Consider the following 12,944-nt stretch of genomic DNA (forward strand, 5'->3'; position numbering starts at 1 on the left):
AGGATTGGGCTATGGAAATTACTTTCTTTGTTTTGGAAGAACGGACTTTGGGGACATGGGTGAATATACTTTGTTTAGCATGGTAGACAGGGAGAGATCTTCGTTCAGAAGCGATCTTAGTGTCTTTTCTGTCACTGTGATGAAGCTCAATGGCCTGGGCACCTTATAGAAGTGTGACTTATGGTTCCAGAACTTTAATAGTCCATGATGGTGAGGCAGAGGCAACAGGTGGCTGCAGGGTCACCTTGAGAGCTCACCTCTTGAGTCACAGACAAAAAGCAGTGAGAGCACTGTGGAAACAACAGTGCATGGCTTTGACGCTGCAGAGTCCACTCCCGGGTGACTGATTTCCTCCAGCAGGGCTCTACCTCCTAAACCCACCCGAGTAATGCCACCAACTGGGGACCAAATTCAGATGCTCAAGAGTATGGAGGGACAACATCTCACTCAAGCACTACACATGTCTACGTTCTGAAGCCAGGACCGAATCCACAGTGCTTAGAACACCACTATTCTAAGATTACTGTTTTCCTTTAAAAGGAAAGTTCTGCATATTATAGCCATTGTCTCTCTGTTTCTCTGTGCGTGTCCCTCCCCAACCCACCTCTCTCACATCTAAGAGGGAAAGTTTAGTGTTTTGGGGTATTTATATTTAGTTTTACCCGAATGGCCTTCTCAGGACAGCTTTAGAAATTTATCTCTTTAAATCTGTGTTAATGTTTTGCCTGCATTTATGATTGGGTACCACGTACATGCAGTACCCACGGAGGCCAGAAGGGGGCGATAGTTCCCAGGAACTGGAGTTACAGACTGTTGTTAACTGCTCTGTGGGTGCTGGGAACTGAACCCAGGCCCTCTGGAAGAGCAACCAGTGTTCTCAGCCTCTAAGTCATCTCTCCATCCCTAGGACTTGGGTTTCAGACCCCGGCTTTGTGTTTACCGTTGTGTGAACTTGAGCAGGAGATGGAGGCTTTTTGATCTCGTGCTCCTGACTCTAAAGTGGAGATGGTCAAATAAATACACATATATTTATTACGGCATTTAACATAGACTTTATATTGAAACACACACACACACACACACACACACACACACACACACACACACACTTCAGTGTTAACCAGAATTAGAAAATGCCTCCCTCAACCTTCTCCAGGCCTCTGTCATTGAGAAGACCCGACCAGGCTCCCAGAGGAAGCCTTTTTAAAAAATACTTATTTATTATATATAAGTACACAGTCGCTGTCCTCAGACACACCAGAAGAGGGCATCAGATCTCATTACAGATGGTTGTGAGCCACCATGCGGTTGCTGGGATTTGAACTCAGGACCTCTGGAAGAGCAGTCAGTGCTCTTAACCGCTGAGCCATCTCTCCAGCCCCTGAGGAGTCTCTTCTAGAGGAGACATTTAGCCCGGATTCCTCTGTGGTCTATACTTAGTGGGAGAAGAGGGTGGAGAGATGGCTCCGCTCATGTCTCTCTGAATTCTCACCCAAAGGGACAGAAATACGCAAACGGTTGCATTGACTAGAACTCAGGGGTCAAAGGGTGTTTGTTATCGATACTAAAGGCTGGCTAATTAGAATTGTAGCCAGGGCCTTTGATCCTATTGGTTCCCTTCTACCCATTGTTACTACTTTTAGAAACACAGGACACAGAAGGTTGTAACTCACTATTAGAGGGTTACATCCACTGGGCTGGACCATGGCTGCAGGGTCCCGTATCTCTGTCTCTGTATGAATCTCTCCTCCAGAACCAGGCTCTCCTGGGTATCTCCCATGGTAGTGTGTGGCACATAACACTGGATGAATGAAACAGAGCCCGGGGACTTGCCAGACTCTCTGAGCATTCTCTATTCTTTCCCAGGACTCTGATAGTTTTATACTTGAGCGCCTCTTGTAGAGGAGACATTTAGGCCCAGTCTTTAGCCCTCTCTTAGCAACACTTCAGAGACAACAGGAGGAAGGGGCCAGAGAGATGGCACAAGAAAATTAACAGTCCTGGCCACAGACTTGTGGCTGGGATTGTTGGTGCCAGTAGGCCTGTTCGTAGGCATCAGCTTGGTTCTCTTGACCTCTGAAGAAACACCACATTCGGGATATCACTTGGTAACCATTCTGCAGTGCTTAGATGCCCTCAAAAAAACCCCAGGATTTAGATATTTGTTTATTTTAATGCTCACAGGACTTTGTGAAACATTCTGTCGAGAGGTGAGAAAACATTAGTCCCGGGAGACTGGATAATTGGATGGCTGGAAAGTTTGTTGAATTCAACGGAATTAAATTTGATGTCAGAGACTTGGCAGGACCTACAGTCCCAGAGGTGCCTCAGAGCTGTGGACAGGCATCTCCACGGGAACATGGAAGAAGGAAGAGGTGGATAGGCTTCATAGTAAACTAGCGCACAGCACCGTTTTTAAAAAGCGTTTAAGGCGCTGGAGAGATGGCTCAGTGGTTAAAAGCACTGACTGCTCTTCCAGAGGTCCTGAGTTCGATTCCCAGCAACCACTGGTGGCTCACAACCATCTGTAAAGAGATCTGATGCCCTCTTCTGGTGTGTCTGAAGACAGCTACAGTGTACTTATATACAATAAATAAATAAATCTTTAAAAAATAAAATAAAAAGCATTTAAACAGTTTAGCATTTAGTTTATCGCTTTATTGCAATTGTCATTTGGGGGCAGAAGACACTCAAAACAAATCATTTGCTTTTGAAAACTTCGTTTTAGAACGTCAAGAACATTTAGAATCTGCTGAGTTTGTCTTCGCCGCCTGTTGTCCAGGTGGTGGTGGTGGGACCTGCTTGGACAAGACAAACAAAACCCAGCAACTATAGGAGAGGATTCTTGGGGAAATACCCGCTTCAAGCAGAATGGGTGCTTTTCAGAGAGCATCTAAGAAAACGGTATATGTGGGCCCAGTCTTCAGGGGCATGCACGCAAGCAAGACCATGTATGTCTGTGCACCATATGCATGCAGTGCCCACAGAGGCCAGAAGAGGGCGGCAGATCCTTTGGAACTGGAGTTACAGAGGGCTGTGGGTTGCTATGTGGATGTGCTGGGAGCCGGACCTGAGTCCTTTGCAAGGGCAATGCTCTTAACCACCGAGGCATTGCAACACACCCAGTAATCCTGCTGCTTCTTACGTGTTGCCAACAGAAAGGGATCCTGGGACGGAAGCTGGGGCTAATGTCTCCTCAGACCGAACGGAGAAACGCTGTGCTCCCCACGTGTAACCTCTCCCGCTCCCCACCCCTTTTGCTGTCTCTCCCCTCTCTTCTTTCTTCTTCCCTTCCCATCCCTTCCCTCGCCGTTCCAAACTCACTTTTTTTTTAAATTTTTTTTTAAGATTTTATTCATTTATTATATATAAGTACACTGTAGCTGACTTCAGACACACCAGAAGAGGGCATCGGGTCTCTTTACAGATGGTTGTGAGCCACCATGTGGTTGCTGGGAATTGAACTCAGGACCTCTGGAAGAGTAGTCAGGTGCTCTTAACCGCTGAGCCATCTCTCCAGCCCCCAAACTCACTTTTATTCCTCTCCTCTTTGTTATTTAAGCCCTCAAGGGGCACAGCATCACGTAGGCTCCACGGCTCTTAGAAGAAGGTCGCTTCCAATTTTGGCACAAGACGTGGCGCTGTTCCCGAGTGCACGGACCCCTTTCCCCTGGATTCCTCTAGCTTCCTTTGTTTGCTACCAGGAGTCAGCATTTCGTTCTTTGCTTTGTCTGCACAGGTCCATCCCTTGCTCGTCGGGACAACGCAGCTTCACCCTGGGCATCCTCATCTTCAGTTCTAAGAGGGGATGTGTGCTTAGCAGCCTCCTGAGACTCCAAAGGTGGCCTCGGAGGAGAGGGTTTCAGTGGGCAGCTCCTTCAGGGTTAAGGAGCAGTCAGTCCACTGCAGCAGGGAGGAACCTAGACTGAAATCACACACCGCTCCACAGGTCAAGAGTGGGCAGGAAGCAGGAGGCTATCTTCTGCCCTCGTTATCTCTGGGGTTTCGGGTTTGTCTGCCAATCCGTGAAGAACACAGCGCGAAGCTTCCCAGGTCTTTGCCCCATCTGTCATGAGGGTGTCTGCGTCTTTACCTCCTGTTTTCTCCGCACTTTTCTGTCTCCTATTCAACCAAAGCTAGACATGGGAAGGCCAGAGGCAGGCTGTGCTGGGCTGTAAGACTCTCTGGGCACCTAAAAGCCAAAGGCTCAGGGAGGCGAAGGCTAAAAGGCTGACTTCTCGTTCTCCTCAACAGTCCAGAGTCTTTGGCTTGCAGTTTGTCCCATGGGGGTTGGGGGTAGGGGATGGGAGGTGGGGGTGGGGTTTGTGGGTTGGGGGTGGGGAAGGGGGGAGTGATCTGGACTACATCACTCATCAGGCTGACTAGGATTACCTTTCATCCAGGGGTGGGGGTGGGGAGGGGAGAAAAAAATGTTTACAACTCCATTATCTAAGAATGAAATATTAACATGTGGGTAATCCAGAGGGAGGTAGGAATTGGTACAGGAACTCACTACATCAGAAAACATTTCAATCTAAAATCAAAAATAAGTTCTGTAAGAAACGGTTTGAGACGAGCTGGTGAGCAGATAGCACGAGGGTTAGTGTTAGCTCTTAAGAGTGCTACAGGCTGGAGAGATGGCTCAGCGGTTAAGAGCACTGACTGCTCTTCCAGAGGTCCTGAGTTCAATTCCCAGCAACCACATGGTGGCTCATGACCATCTGTAATGGGATCTGGTGCCCTCTTCTGGTGTGTCTGAAGACAGCGACAGTGTACTCACAGACATGAAATAAGTAAATCTTTAAGAAAGAAAGTTGAGAGAGCGCATTGTTCCTGCAGGGGACCTGGGGAAAACTGTCAGCACCCACACTGCAGCTTCCAACTGCCTGTAAGGCCAGTCCCAGGGGTCTCTTCTGACCTTTACAGCCTCCTGCATGGTCACATACACACACTCAGTCAGGCCGGCCTGCATGCGGGCATGCGCGCACACACACACACACAGACAGACAGACAGACACACACACACACACACACACACAGACACACACACACACAGAGAGACAGACACACAGACAGACAGACAGACACAGACAGACAAACACACAGAGACAGACAGACAGACACACACACACACACACTTTCTAAAAGTAATGATTCGAGTAAGTTCTTTTCAAGTTTTTGAGAAGATGATGGATGTGGGGATGGTTTCAGTAACTCTGTCCTTTGAGAGCTCAGCCAGGCGGGGCAGGGCAACTCCAGTGGGAACCGAGGACTGCATCCCATTAGAGTTATGAAAGAGGCTACCAGGCAAGTGGGCAGCGGGACCAGGGGCTGGTGAGAGAGCTGAGTGGGGCAGCAGGAGGGTCTTGTGAGAGCAACCGGGGCTGCCTATGCTGAGAAATGCCATCTGGGTGAATTTACTTGGGAAAAGCCGGCAAAACACTCTCAGGTCCTCCCTCATCATGAAACCCACAGAAACATTGGTGCTGGCCTGAGGACACGAGTCACACGAATGGTCTACACCTAGGCCCTTCTTTCACTGTGGGTGGCAGCTCAGAGAACACAATGCTTTGGAGGATGGCCCAGGAAGATAGTGGGGCTGGAACTGTCTCTTGGGCTTCCCTCCTTTGGACCCCAGGCCTATAGCTTCTGGCTTGCTCTAGCTGTCCCCAGGGTTTCCTCCTCATAATACCTCCCCAGGCAGGTGGCTGGGGTCAGTTTCCTGGGTTCACGCAGCCAACCTGTTGACAGCTGGACGGACACTAAACTGGACTCCCCTGTCAAGCAGGGGACTCCTTAACAGGCTTGGTTTGGGGCAGGAAGAGCGACGCCACCTTCTGACTTCCCAATGTTGAGGTCCGGCAAGAACTCCAGAGACTTCCTCTCACACGGCTATTCTGAACCTCTTCTGTGTGATTGAGCTGCAGGGGACACTGTTTCCGTGCCCGGGCAGCACAATTACGTAAGCAGGTCTCAGCGAGGCTTTACCGCAATGCCTGTATGGGTCTTACAGAGCGCGGACCAAATATAAACCCAGATCTCTCTGCTCCACTTTTGTCTCTGTCATTGTTCAGGACAAGATAACACAGGGCGACACATGCCTGCCCTTGGGGACTAAAAGTCTGTCACCCCACAGCCAGGATGCCTGTCTCCCTCTCCTTTGCCCTCCAGCTCCTCCTCGGACCTCCGCCTTTCTCCTCAGCCTCTGCCCCTGAAGGTTGCCCATGGTGGTCACTCATGGAGGCCTAACCTTGTTGTCTTAACTTCTTGTCTTGGAGCAGAGCAGCACTTCCCAGAGGTGATGCTGGGGGAAGAGTTTCTGAGCTTAAGTCTGGACCAGGTGTGCAGCTTGATATCCAGTGACAAGCTGACTGTCTCCTCAGAAGAGAAGGTACTGTGTAGCCCCTGGGAAAACACGAACCTTTCTTAAACAAGCAAACAAACAAAAAACCCCTTTAACTGGAAAAAGAAAAAAAGAAAAAAGAAAAAGAAAAAGGGAGGCCCGCTATACTTTAAGTATACTCTGAATCCTTTAAAGAGACGGCAGGGTTGGAAGAGGTGCTTCTGGTGGCTGATCACTCAGACTACCACGCCCTACCCTAAGTCCTTGGGTACCTTCAGCCCCAGACTCAGGCCTTACTGCCCCCCCCCCCGCCCCCCGTGTTACAGAAGAGAAGCTGGTGCCAGATTCTTCTTCCCGTGACAAGGAGTATTTCTTTGCTCCAGGACCTGGAGTCCAGGGCAGTTAAACTGACCAGGTATTATGCAGCAGGGCCCACACTTCACCTCCAGTTTATGCAAATTAGTTGTGTGATCTTGGGTAAGGCACTTTGGACACTCTCATGAGGGTGGTGGCTTCCACCTAGCCCACCGGGAGGCTGAGGGGTGGACGGAACCGGAACCGTGTGCTGTATGAAATGTCTGGTAGAGTTCCTGGTGGGGAGTCAGCATTAGTCAAGGTTATCACCACCCTTCCTGTATGTGAGTTAGCTGCTCCTCCCTGAATCCCGAACACTCACCACACCCTCCTGTTGGTCACACTCTGAGATGGCTCTGCTTCCCACAATGCAGTGCTGCGTTGCTCAGTGCTGGGAAACACACCTCGGGCATTTCCTTCATCCCTAGAGAGTCTCAGTTTTTTTATTCCTCTCCCCAAAACCTTTCTGTCCACTCAGTTTCGAAATGTCAGTTCTTTTCCTGAGGAAACATTCAAGGAAAAAATCCGCTTGAAGGACTTTATAGGCAGACAGCTCGTGTGTCCCAAGGGTGGAGTGAAACAAGTCGCACTTTCCCGGGGAAAGTTAGCTTGAGGAAAAAAGCATTTGTGTTTAGAACCGTGGGTCCTGGGCCCCCAGGTGACTGCACAGAAATGCAGACTCTGCCCTGGTCTCAGGGAGGCCTCTGCAGCCATTAGCAACATAGAAACACACCCTTCAGAGAGAGCAGTGTGTGTAGTTAGGCCACGGCTCCTTCCTGGTGTATCCCCAGAAGCGGGGTGGACCCCTGAGCTTCTGGAGAAGCCTGTTTACTATCCTGTCTGGATTTTTTGCAGCCAGACTGACACAACTGGAAGACGCAAACTGTGCCTCATGGTTTTATACCATTGTGGCACAAGCTAGAGTCATCCGAGAGGAGGGAACCTCAGCTAGGAAAAGGTCTCCTTAAGATCTGGCCGTAGGGAGTTTCTCATTTTTAAAACTTTTGATCAATTCTTAGTGAATTTGCACATTGCATCCCAATCCCACTCATCTCCCGGTCTTGTCACATGTGCCCCTATAACTTCCCCCACAAAAGAAAACCAACCCAAAACAAACCTGGCTCGCCGTGGAAGCCGTGGTGCGTCACGGTGTCCCACAGCACACCCTTTTGCCCGCACATCTTTGCTTGCAAATGTTCGGTGCAATGAGTCATTGGTCTGGTTTGAGGGCTCTGGCTTCTGCTGCACTATTAATATTGGATCCTCAGCAGGACTCCTCTTAGATCCCCTGTTGTCATGGAGATCCTCCAGTTTTGAGGTGTAGGACCGGTCCCTTCGTGTGCTCTGGCAGTTCATAGATGAGGCAGACGTTGGGGTGGGCCAGCTCAAAGTGTAGTTCATTTTCTTAATTAGTGGTTGATGGAGGAGAATGTGGGCGGGGCCATGTCTGGGCTGGCGGTCCTGGGTTCTGTCATGGAGCAGGCTGAGCGAGCCACGAGGAGCAGGCCAGTGAGCAGCACCCCTTCAAGGCCTCTGCGCCAGCTCGTGCCTCCAGGTTCCTGCCTTTGTGAGTTCCTGTCCTGGCTTCCCTCAGCGGACTGTGACCCAGGATATGTTAGCCTTTATTTACTTAAACACTTTCCTTCCCAGCTTTCTTCTGGGGTCCATCTTTCTGGAACCCATGCCGGAATACCCTGCACAGAAAGCACCCTGAGTCTCTATTCTCTGGAAGGGTGCAGAGGTGGCCCACAGGCGTGTGGGGGTGGGGCATGGCTTCCTGAACACCACAGGGGATTGGGATTCAGGCAAACCTGGCCCCAGTCTCTGCTTGCTCTCTCCGTGACCCCCCCCCAAGAACTCACCCTAAATATAAAATAAGAACCCCAAGAGCATCTCCCTCTGAGAGTTGGCGTGAGGAATAGAAGGGACAAAGAGAAACCTGGCATTCCATAAATGCCAATCGTTAGCACAGCTCTCATCTCAAAGGGAAGAAGGCCTGTTCATCCTGGAGCCAGACGAGAGCGGCCATGGTCCAGGGACACAAATCCAGGTCGCCCAGTGCTAGCCTGTTCTAGCTGGGACACACACGGGGGTGGGGTGGAGGGGTAGGGGAGAGAGAGAGAGAGAAAGAGAGGGAGAGGGAGAGGGAGAGGGAGAGAGAGAGCTCGCGCAAAGAAAGTCATAAATTAGCACACTTTGCAAATGTACTGTGGGGATGTCAGGTAGGCTACAGCAAAGTGGGGCAATGTTTGCTGTAGGCCTGAGATCCTCCTGACTGGCACTGTTAGCCTTTGGGCTGGTAGATACTAGAGTTCTGCTTCTATATTCCAGAAGAATTTACCCAAGAGTTGTAAGTTGGATTACACACAGAGGTGGGTGGAAAATGGCTGGCATTTTAAAGATCTGTCTTTTTAGTGTGTATGGGTGTTTTGCCTGCCCCTGTGTCTACGCACCATGCATGGGCAATGCTCATGGAGGCCAGAAGAGGGCAGCAGAGCCAAGGGAACCGCAGTTATAGATGGGTGTCAAGCCACCCCGTGAGCGCTACAAAATGAACCAGGGTCCTCTGGAAGAGCAGCCAGTGCTCTTAACTGCTGAGTCATCTCTCCAGCTTCTGTGAATGGCATTTGAGAGGTCAAGAGAGCCCAGGATAAGTTGGCTCTGCACCTGTGACTTTCACAGACATTTCCTTTCCCTCCAGTCCTAGTCAGTGAGCTGGGCTATGTTCAGTGGTTCAGTTCAGGGTGGTGGCCTTTCAGGCAGTTTAGCTAACACCTGCCTAGGTAGCCACAATCCTGCATTCTGAGGTACCATTGCTAATAGCAATGCAAGGGTTGGGGATTTGGCTCAGTGGTAGAGCGTTTGCCTAGCTAATAGCAATGTAGCCACTCTCCACAAGGTGGCGCTATTGTTAGCAGAGAGAAATTCTTGTGGGCCAAGGTATGTGGTTAAGATGGTGGGGCTGCTAGAGTGAGCTCTTAAGTAAACCACGTGTCTCTCAAGGCAGAGAAACGTGGGGTGGCTCTCATGACTTCATGCACTTAGGGAATGCATGCTCTTTTAAAGTAGGGTTCAGTGTGCCTGTATGTCCACCACTGACAGAACCCTGCACGCTTCATACCTTGGAAGCGTGAGAACCTTCAGAATTAGGGGACGCTTTCCTAAAGTGACTCACGATGGTTGATGTTGGCTGCCTACTTGAGTAGATTAAGAACTGCCTAGAGCGTTAGTGAACTACACTCTAGGGTGTGCCTGTGAGGGCTTTTCCTTGGAGGATTAACTGAGAGGGGAAGACCCACCCTGACTATGGATGGTATCGTCCACGTGGGTCCCACATGGTCCCAGGCTGAATAAAAAGAGGGGTGGAAGAGTCTCCCCAAATGCCTGCATTCATCACTCTGTTTCCTGGTCCACGGAGCTGTGAGCCAGCAGCTTTCTCCAGCACAGGGAGCTATATCCTCAAACTGTGGCCAGAAAGAATCTTTCTCCCTTAACTAGCTTCTTGTCAGATATTCTGTTGCACAACTGAAGGAAGTAGTTAATGTAGAAAACTGTGCTGCTGTAAAGCTGTGTGCTGAGCAGGGGGTGCTCAGGTCTTGCAACTGTCAGTTTATAGAGTTTATAGCTTCAGGGAACATGCCTTGGAGTGCTGTGTGCAGAGTATAGTCTGCCCTTCTCTCCGGGGTTTGGAAAACCAGAGCAATAATGAAAATGTAGACAATAAAAACCGTGTGTGTGAAATGTCAGGGAGCCGAAGGGCTGCATCAGAAGCCAGGCTGTAAGATACTCTCGGTTCATTCTGGCAAAGAAGCTGGCTGCTTTTTGCTTGTGTCCTGAGCCCGAGTGAGATAAAGTTCACAAGGAATGGACAACGCTGTGGAGAGGAGGCAATTCCAGGACAGCAAAACATTCAGGCTGTGGCATGGCTACTGCTCACTGCTTTTAGTCAGGTTTACAATTGCATGTGTGTGTGTGTGTGTGTGTGTGTGTGTGTGTGTGTGTGTGTGTGTATGGGGAGACAGAAATATGTGAAAAAATGTATATCTTGGCCAAGAAAGGAATGTGGACACAGTTACACATGTAGACGGCACAGACAAAGCAGCTGTGGGTGTAGTGCTCTAAGTGTTGAAAAGACTGGTGTAATTTAGGACAAGCCTCCTACACCTTGCAAACTGCCTTAAGAGAAACACTGTATCCACCAGAAGCTCTAGAGTATAATAATGAAAGTGTGTTTGAAAAAGAATTGTCAGAAAGAGGATGCCTGAACCAAAACAACCCGATTGGTTGATCAAATAGGGCTACCTGCAGAGGCATTTCCTGGGTCCAGCCACAAAGTCACATGGATGATAGCTGTTGTCTGAGAGACTGTTGTCTGGGGCCAGATGACATCATGGGCAGGTAGCAGACTTCACCATTGCTCTCATGTTACTGATCTTGGAGGCTGATCCAACATGTCAGAGAAAGGAATGTTCCAGAAAGCTACCAAGTCCAGCCTACCTGTAGCAGGATCAGACCCCTAGCATGGAGTTCCTGAGCCCAAGGTATATGAAGCTGAGAAGGTCAAGCCCAAGTTTCAATAGGCCTCCCAGGATTGGAGATGCCAGAAGAGTAGGGCATTCACTGAGGGAAGCTGAAGATACCCAGTGGAGTTGACTCTGGAAAGAGGCCATGATTGTAGCAGGCAACAGTGTTGCAAGGCAGTGGCTACTCATATCTGAGCCCGGATGTTAGAGGGAACTGAAATGTTTGCTTTCACCCTCTTGGGCCTTGCTTTTGCTTTGGTTTCAATCCTCCTCCTCCTCTTCCTCCTCCTCCTCTTCCTCCTCTTCCTCCTCCTCCTCCTCTTCCTCCTCCTCTTCCTCTTCCTCCCCCTTCTCCCCCTCCTCCTTGTCATTCTCTCTCTCTCTCTCTCTCTCTCTCTCTCTCTCTCTCTCTCTCTCTCTCTCTCTCTCTCTCTCTCTCTCTCCAGGGTTACTCTGTGTAGCCCTGGCTATCCTGGACCTCACTTTGTAGACCAGGCTGTTCTCAGACTCATGGAAATCCCTAGTTTCTTTACTAGCCCATTCCTTTCTCTCAGATGGGATTGTTTACTCTGTCACTTCGTATATCCGATGTTATGAGACTTTAGGGACCAGGATGGAAAGCCGTGGTTTAAGGTAATATGTTTGGGTTTTGGGTTGACGGGGTAGACTGGTGGTGATGAATTTGGGTTGTTGACCTAAGAAGCACATGGTCCTGGGGCATTAGTGAGGCAAGCTTTTGGGAGTGTCTGGGAGGGTTTTTTTTTCCAAGGGAGGAAACACACCCTGAGTGCACGTGGCATCATCCTAGCAGGCTAGGGTCTTGGGCTGAATAAAAAGGGAATAGGGAAACCACTAAGCCCCAGCATTCATTTCTCTCTGCTTCCTGGTCCACAGAGATGAGCGGGGAGCTTCATGCTCTTGCTATAGCCACTCCAAGCTGCCTTCTCTGACATGAGATAGACCCTCAAACCATGAGCCAGGCAAACCATTCCCCCACTAAGCCATTTCTTATCAGGGGGCTGGTCACGGTGACCTGGAAAGTCACTAACACGAACGTCTCTATGCCTTCCATTGCTTTGGTACATTGAAGAGTAAGGCTGAGCAAAAAGTAGGGTTTGGGTCCCGGAGGGACGGCTTAGTAGTTAGGAGCACAGACTGTTTTCTCTGACGACCAGAGTTCGGTTCCCAGTATCCACATGGTGGTGCCTCACAACCACCTGTAACTTCGGTTCCAAGGAGTCTGATGTCCTCTTCTGGCCTCAGCAGGCACCAGGCACACACATGGTGCACACATATGCACACAGATAAACATCCATGCAACATGATTTTTTAAAAAATAGTAGGGTTTAGCTATATTTTCTCATCCACTAAACCCATAGCTCCCCATTCCCTCCCTTCCCCTCTCCCTTCCCTCCCTTTACCTCTCCCTTCCCTCCCTTCCCCCTCCCCTCCTCTCTCCCTTCCCTTCCCTCCCCTCCTCTCCTCTCCCTTTTTCTTCCCTGTCATAAGAGATATAATCTCAAACCATGAGCCTTTCTTCTCTCTCCTCTTTCCTTCTCTCCCCTGCCCTTCTTCCCTCCCCTGCCCTCCCCTGCCCTCCCCCACCCTCCCCTACCCTCCCCTTCGGACTGTGGCCCTTGTTGGCCTGGAGCAAACCAATCTTGCCTCAAACTCAAGAGATCTACGCCTGTGTCTGCATACCACGTGCATGCAGTGCCCATGGA

General features: G+C 49.9%; 1 protein-coding gene across 3 annotated transcripts in view; it reads left to right on the forward strand.

Moving 5' to 3' along the window:
• Klhl3 (kelch-like family member 3) overlaps positions 1–12,944 on the forward strand; it is a 123,225-nt gene that overhangs the window by 59,726 nt on the left and 50,555 nt on the right. For 2 of the 3 annotated variants that reach the window (XM_039096443.2, NM_001419643.1), the window contains one exon: positions 6,282–6,391. The exons of the other annotated variant lie outside the window; for it this stretch is intronic. In XM_039096443.2, coding sequence (XP_038952371.1) covers positions 6,282–6,391 — 110 coding nt within the window. The remainder of the gene's footprint in view (positions 1–6,281; positions 6,392–12,944) is intronic. 3 annotated transcript variants of the gene reach the window in all.

This window comes from Rattus norvegicus, chromosome 17, assembly GCF_036323735.1.
Source record: "Rattus norvegicus strain BN/NHsdMcwi chromosome 17, GRCr8, whole genome shotgun sequence".
Lineage (NCBI taxonomy): Eukaryota > Metazoa > Chordata > Mammalia > Rodentia > Muridae > Rattus > Rattus norvegicus.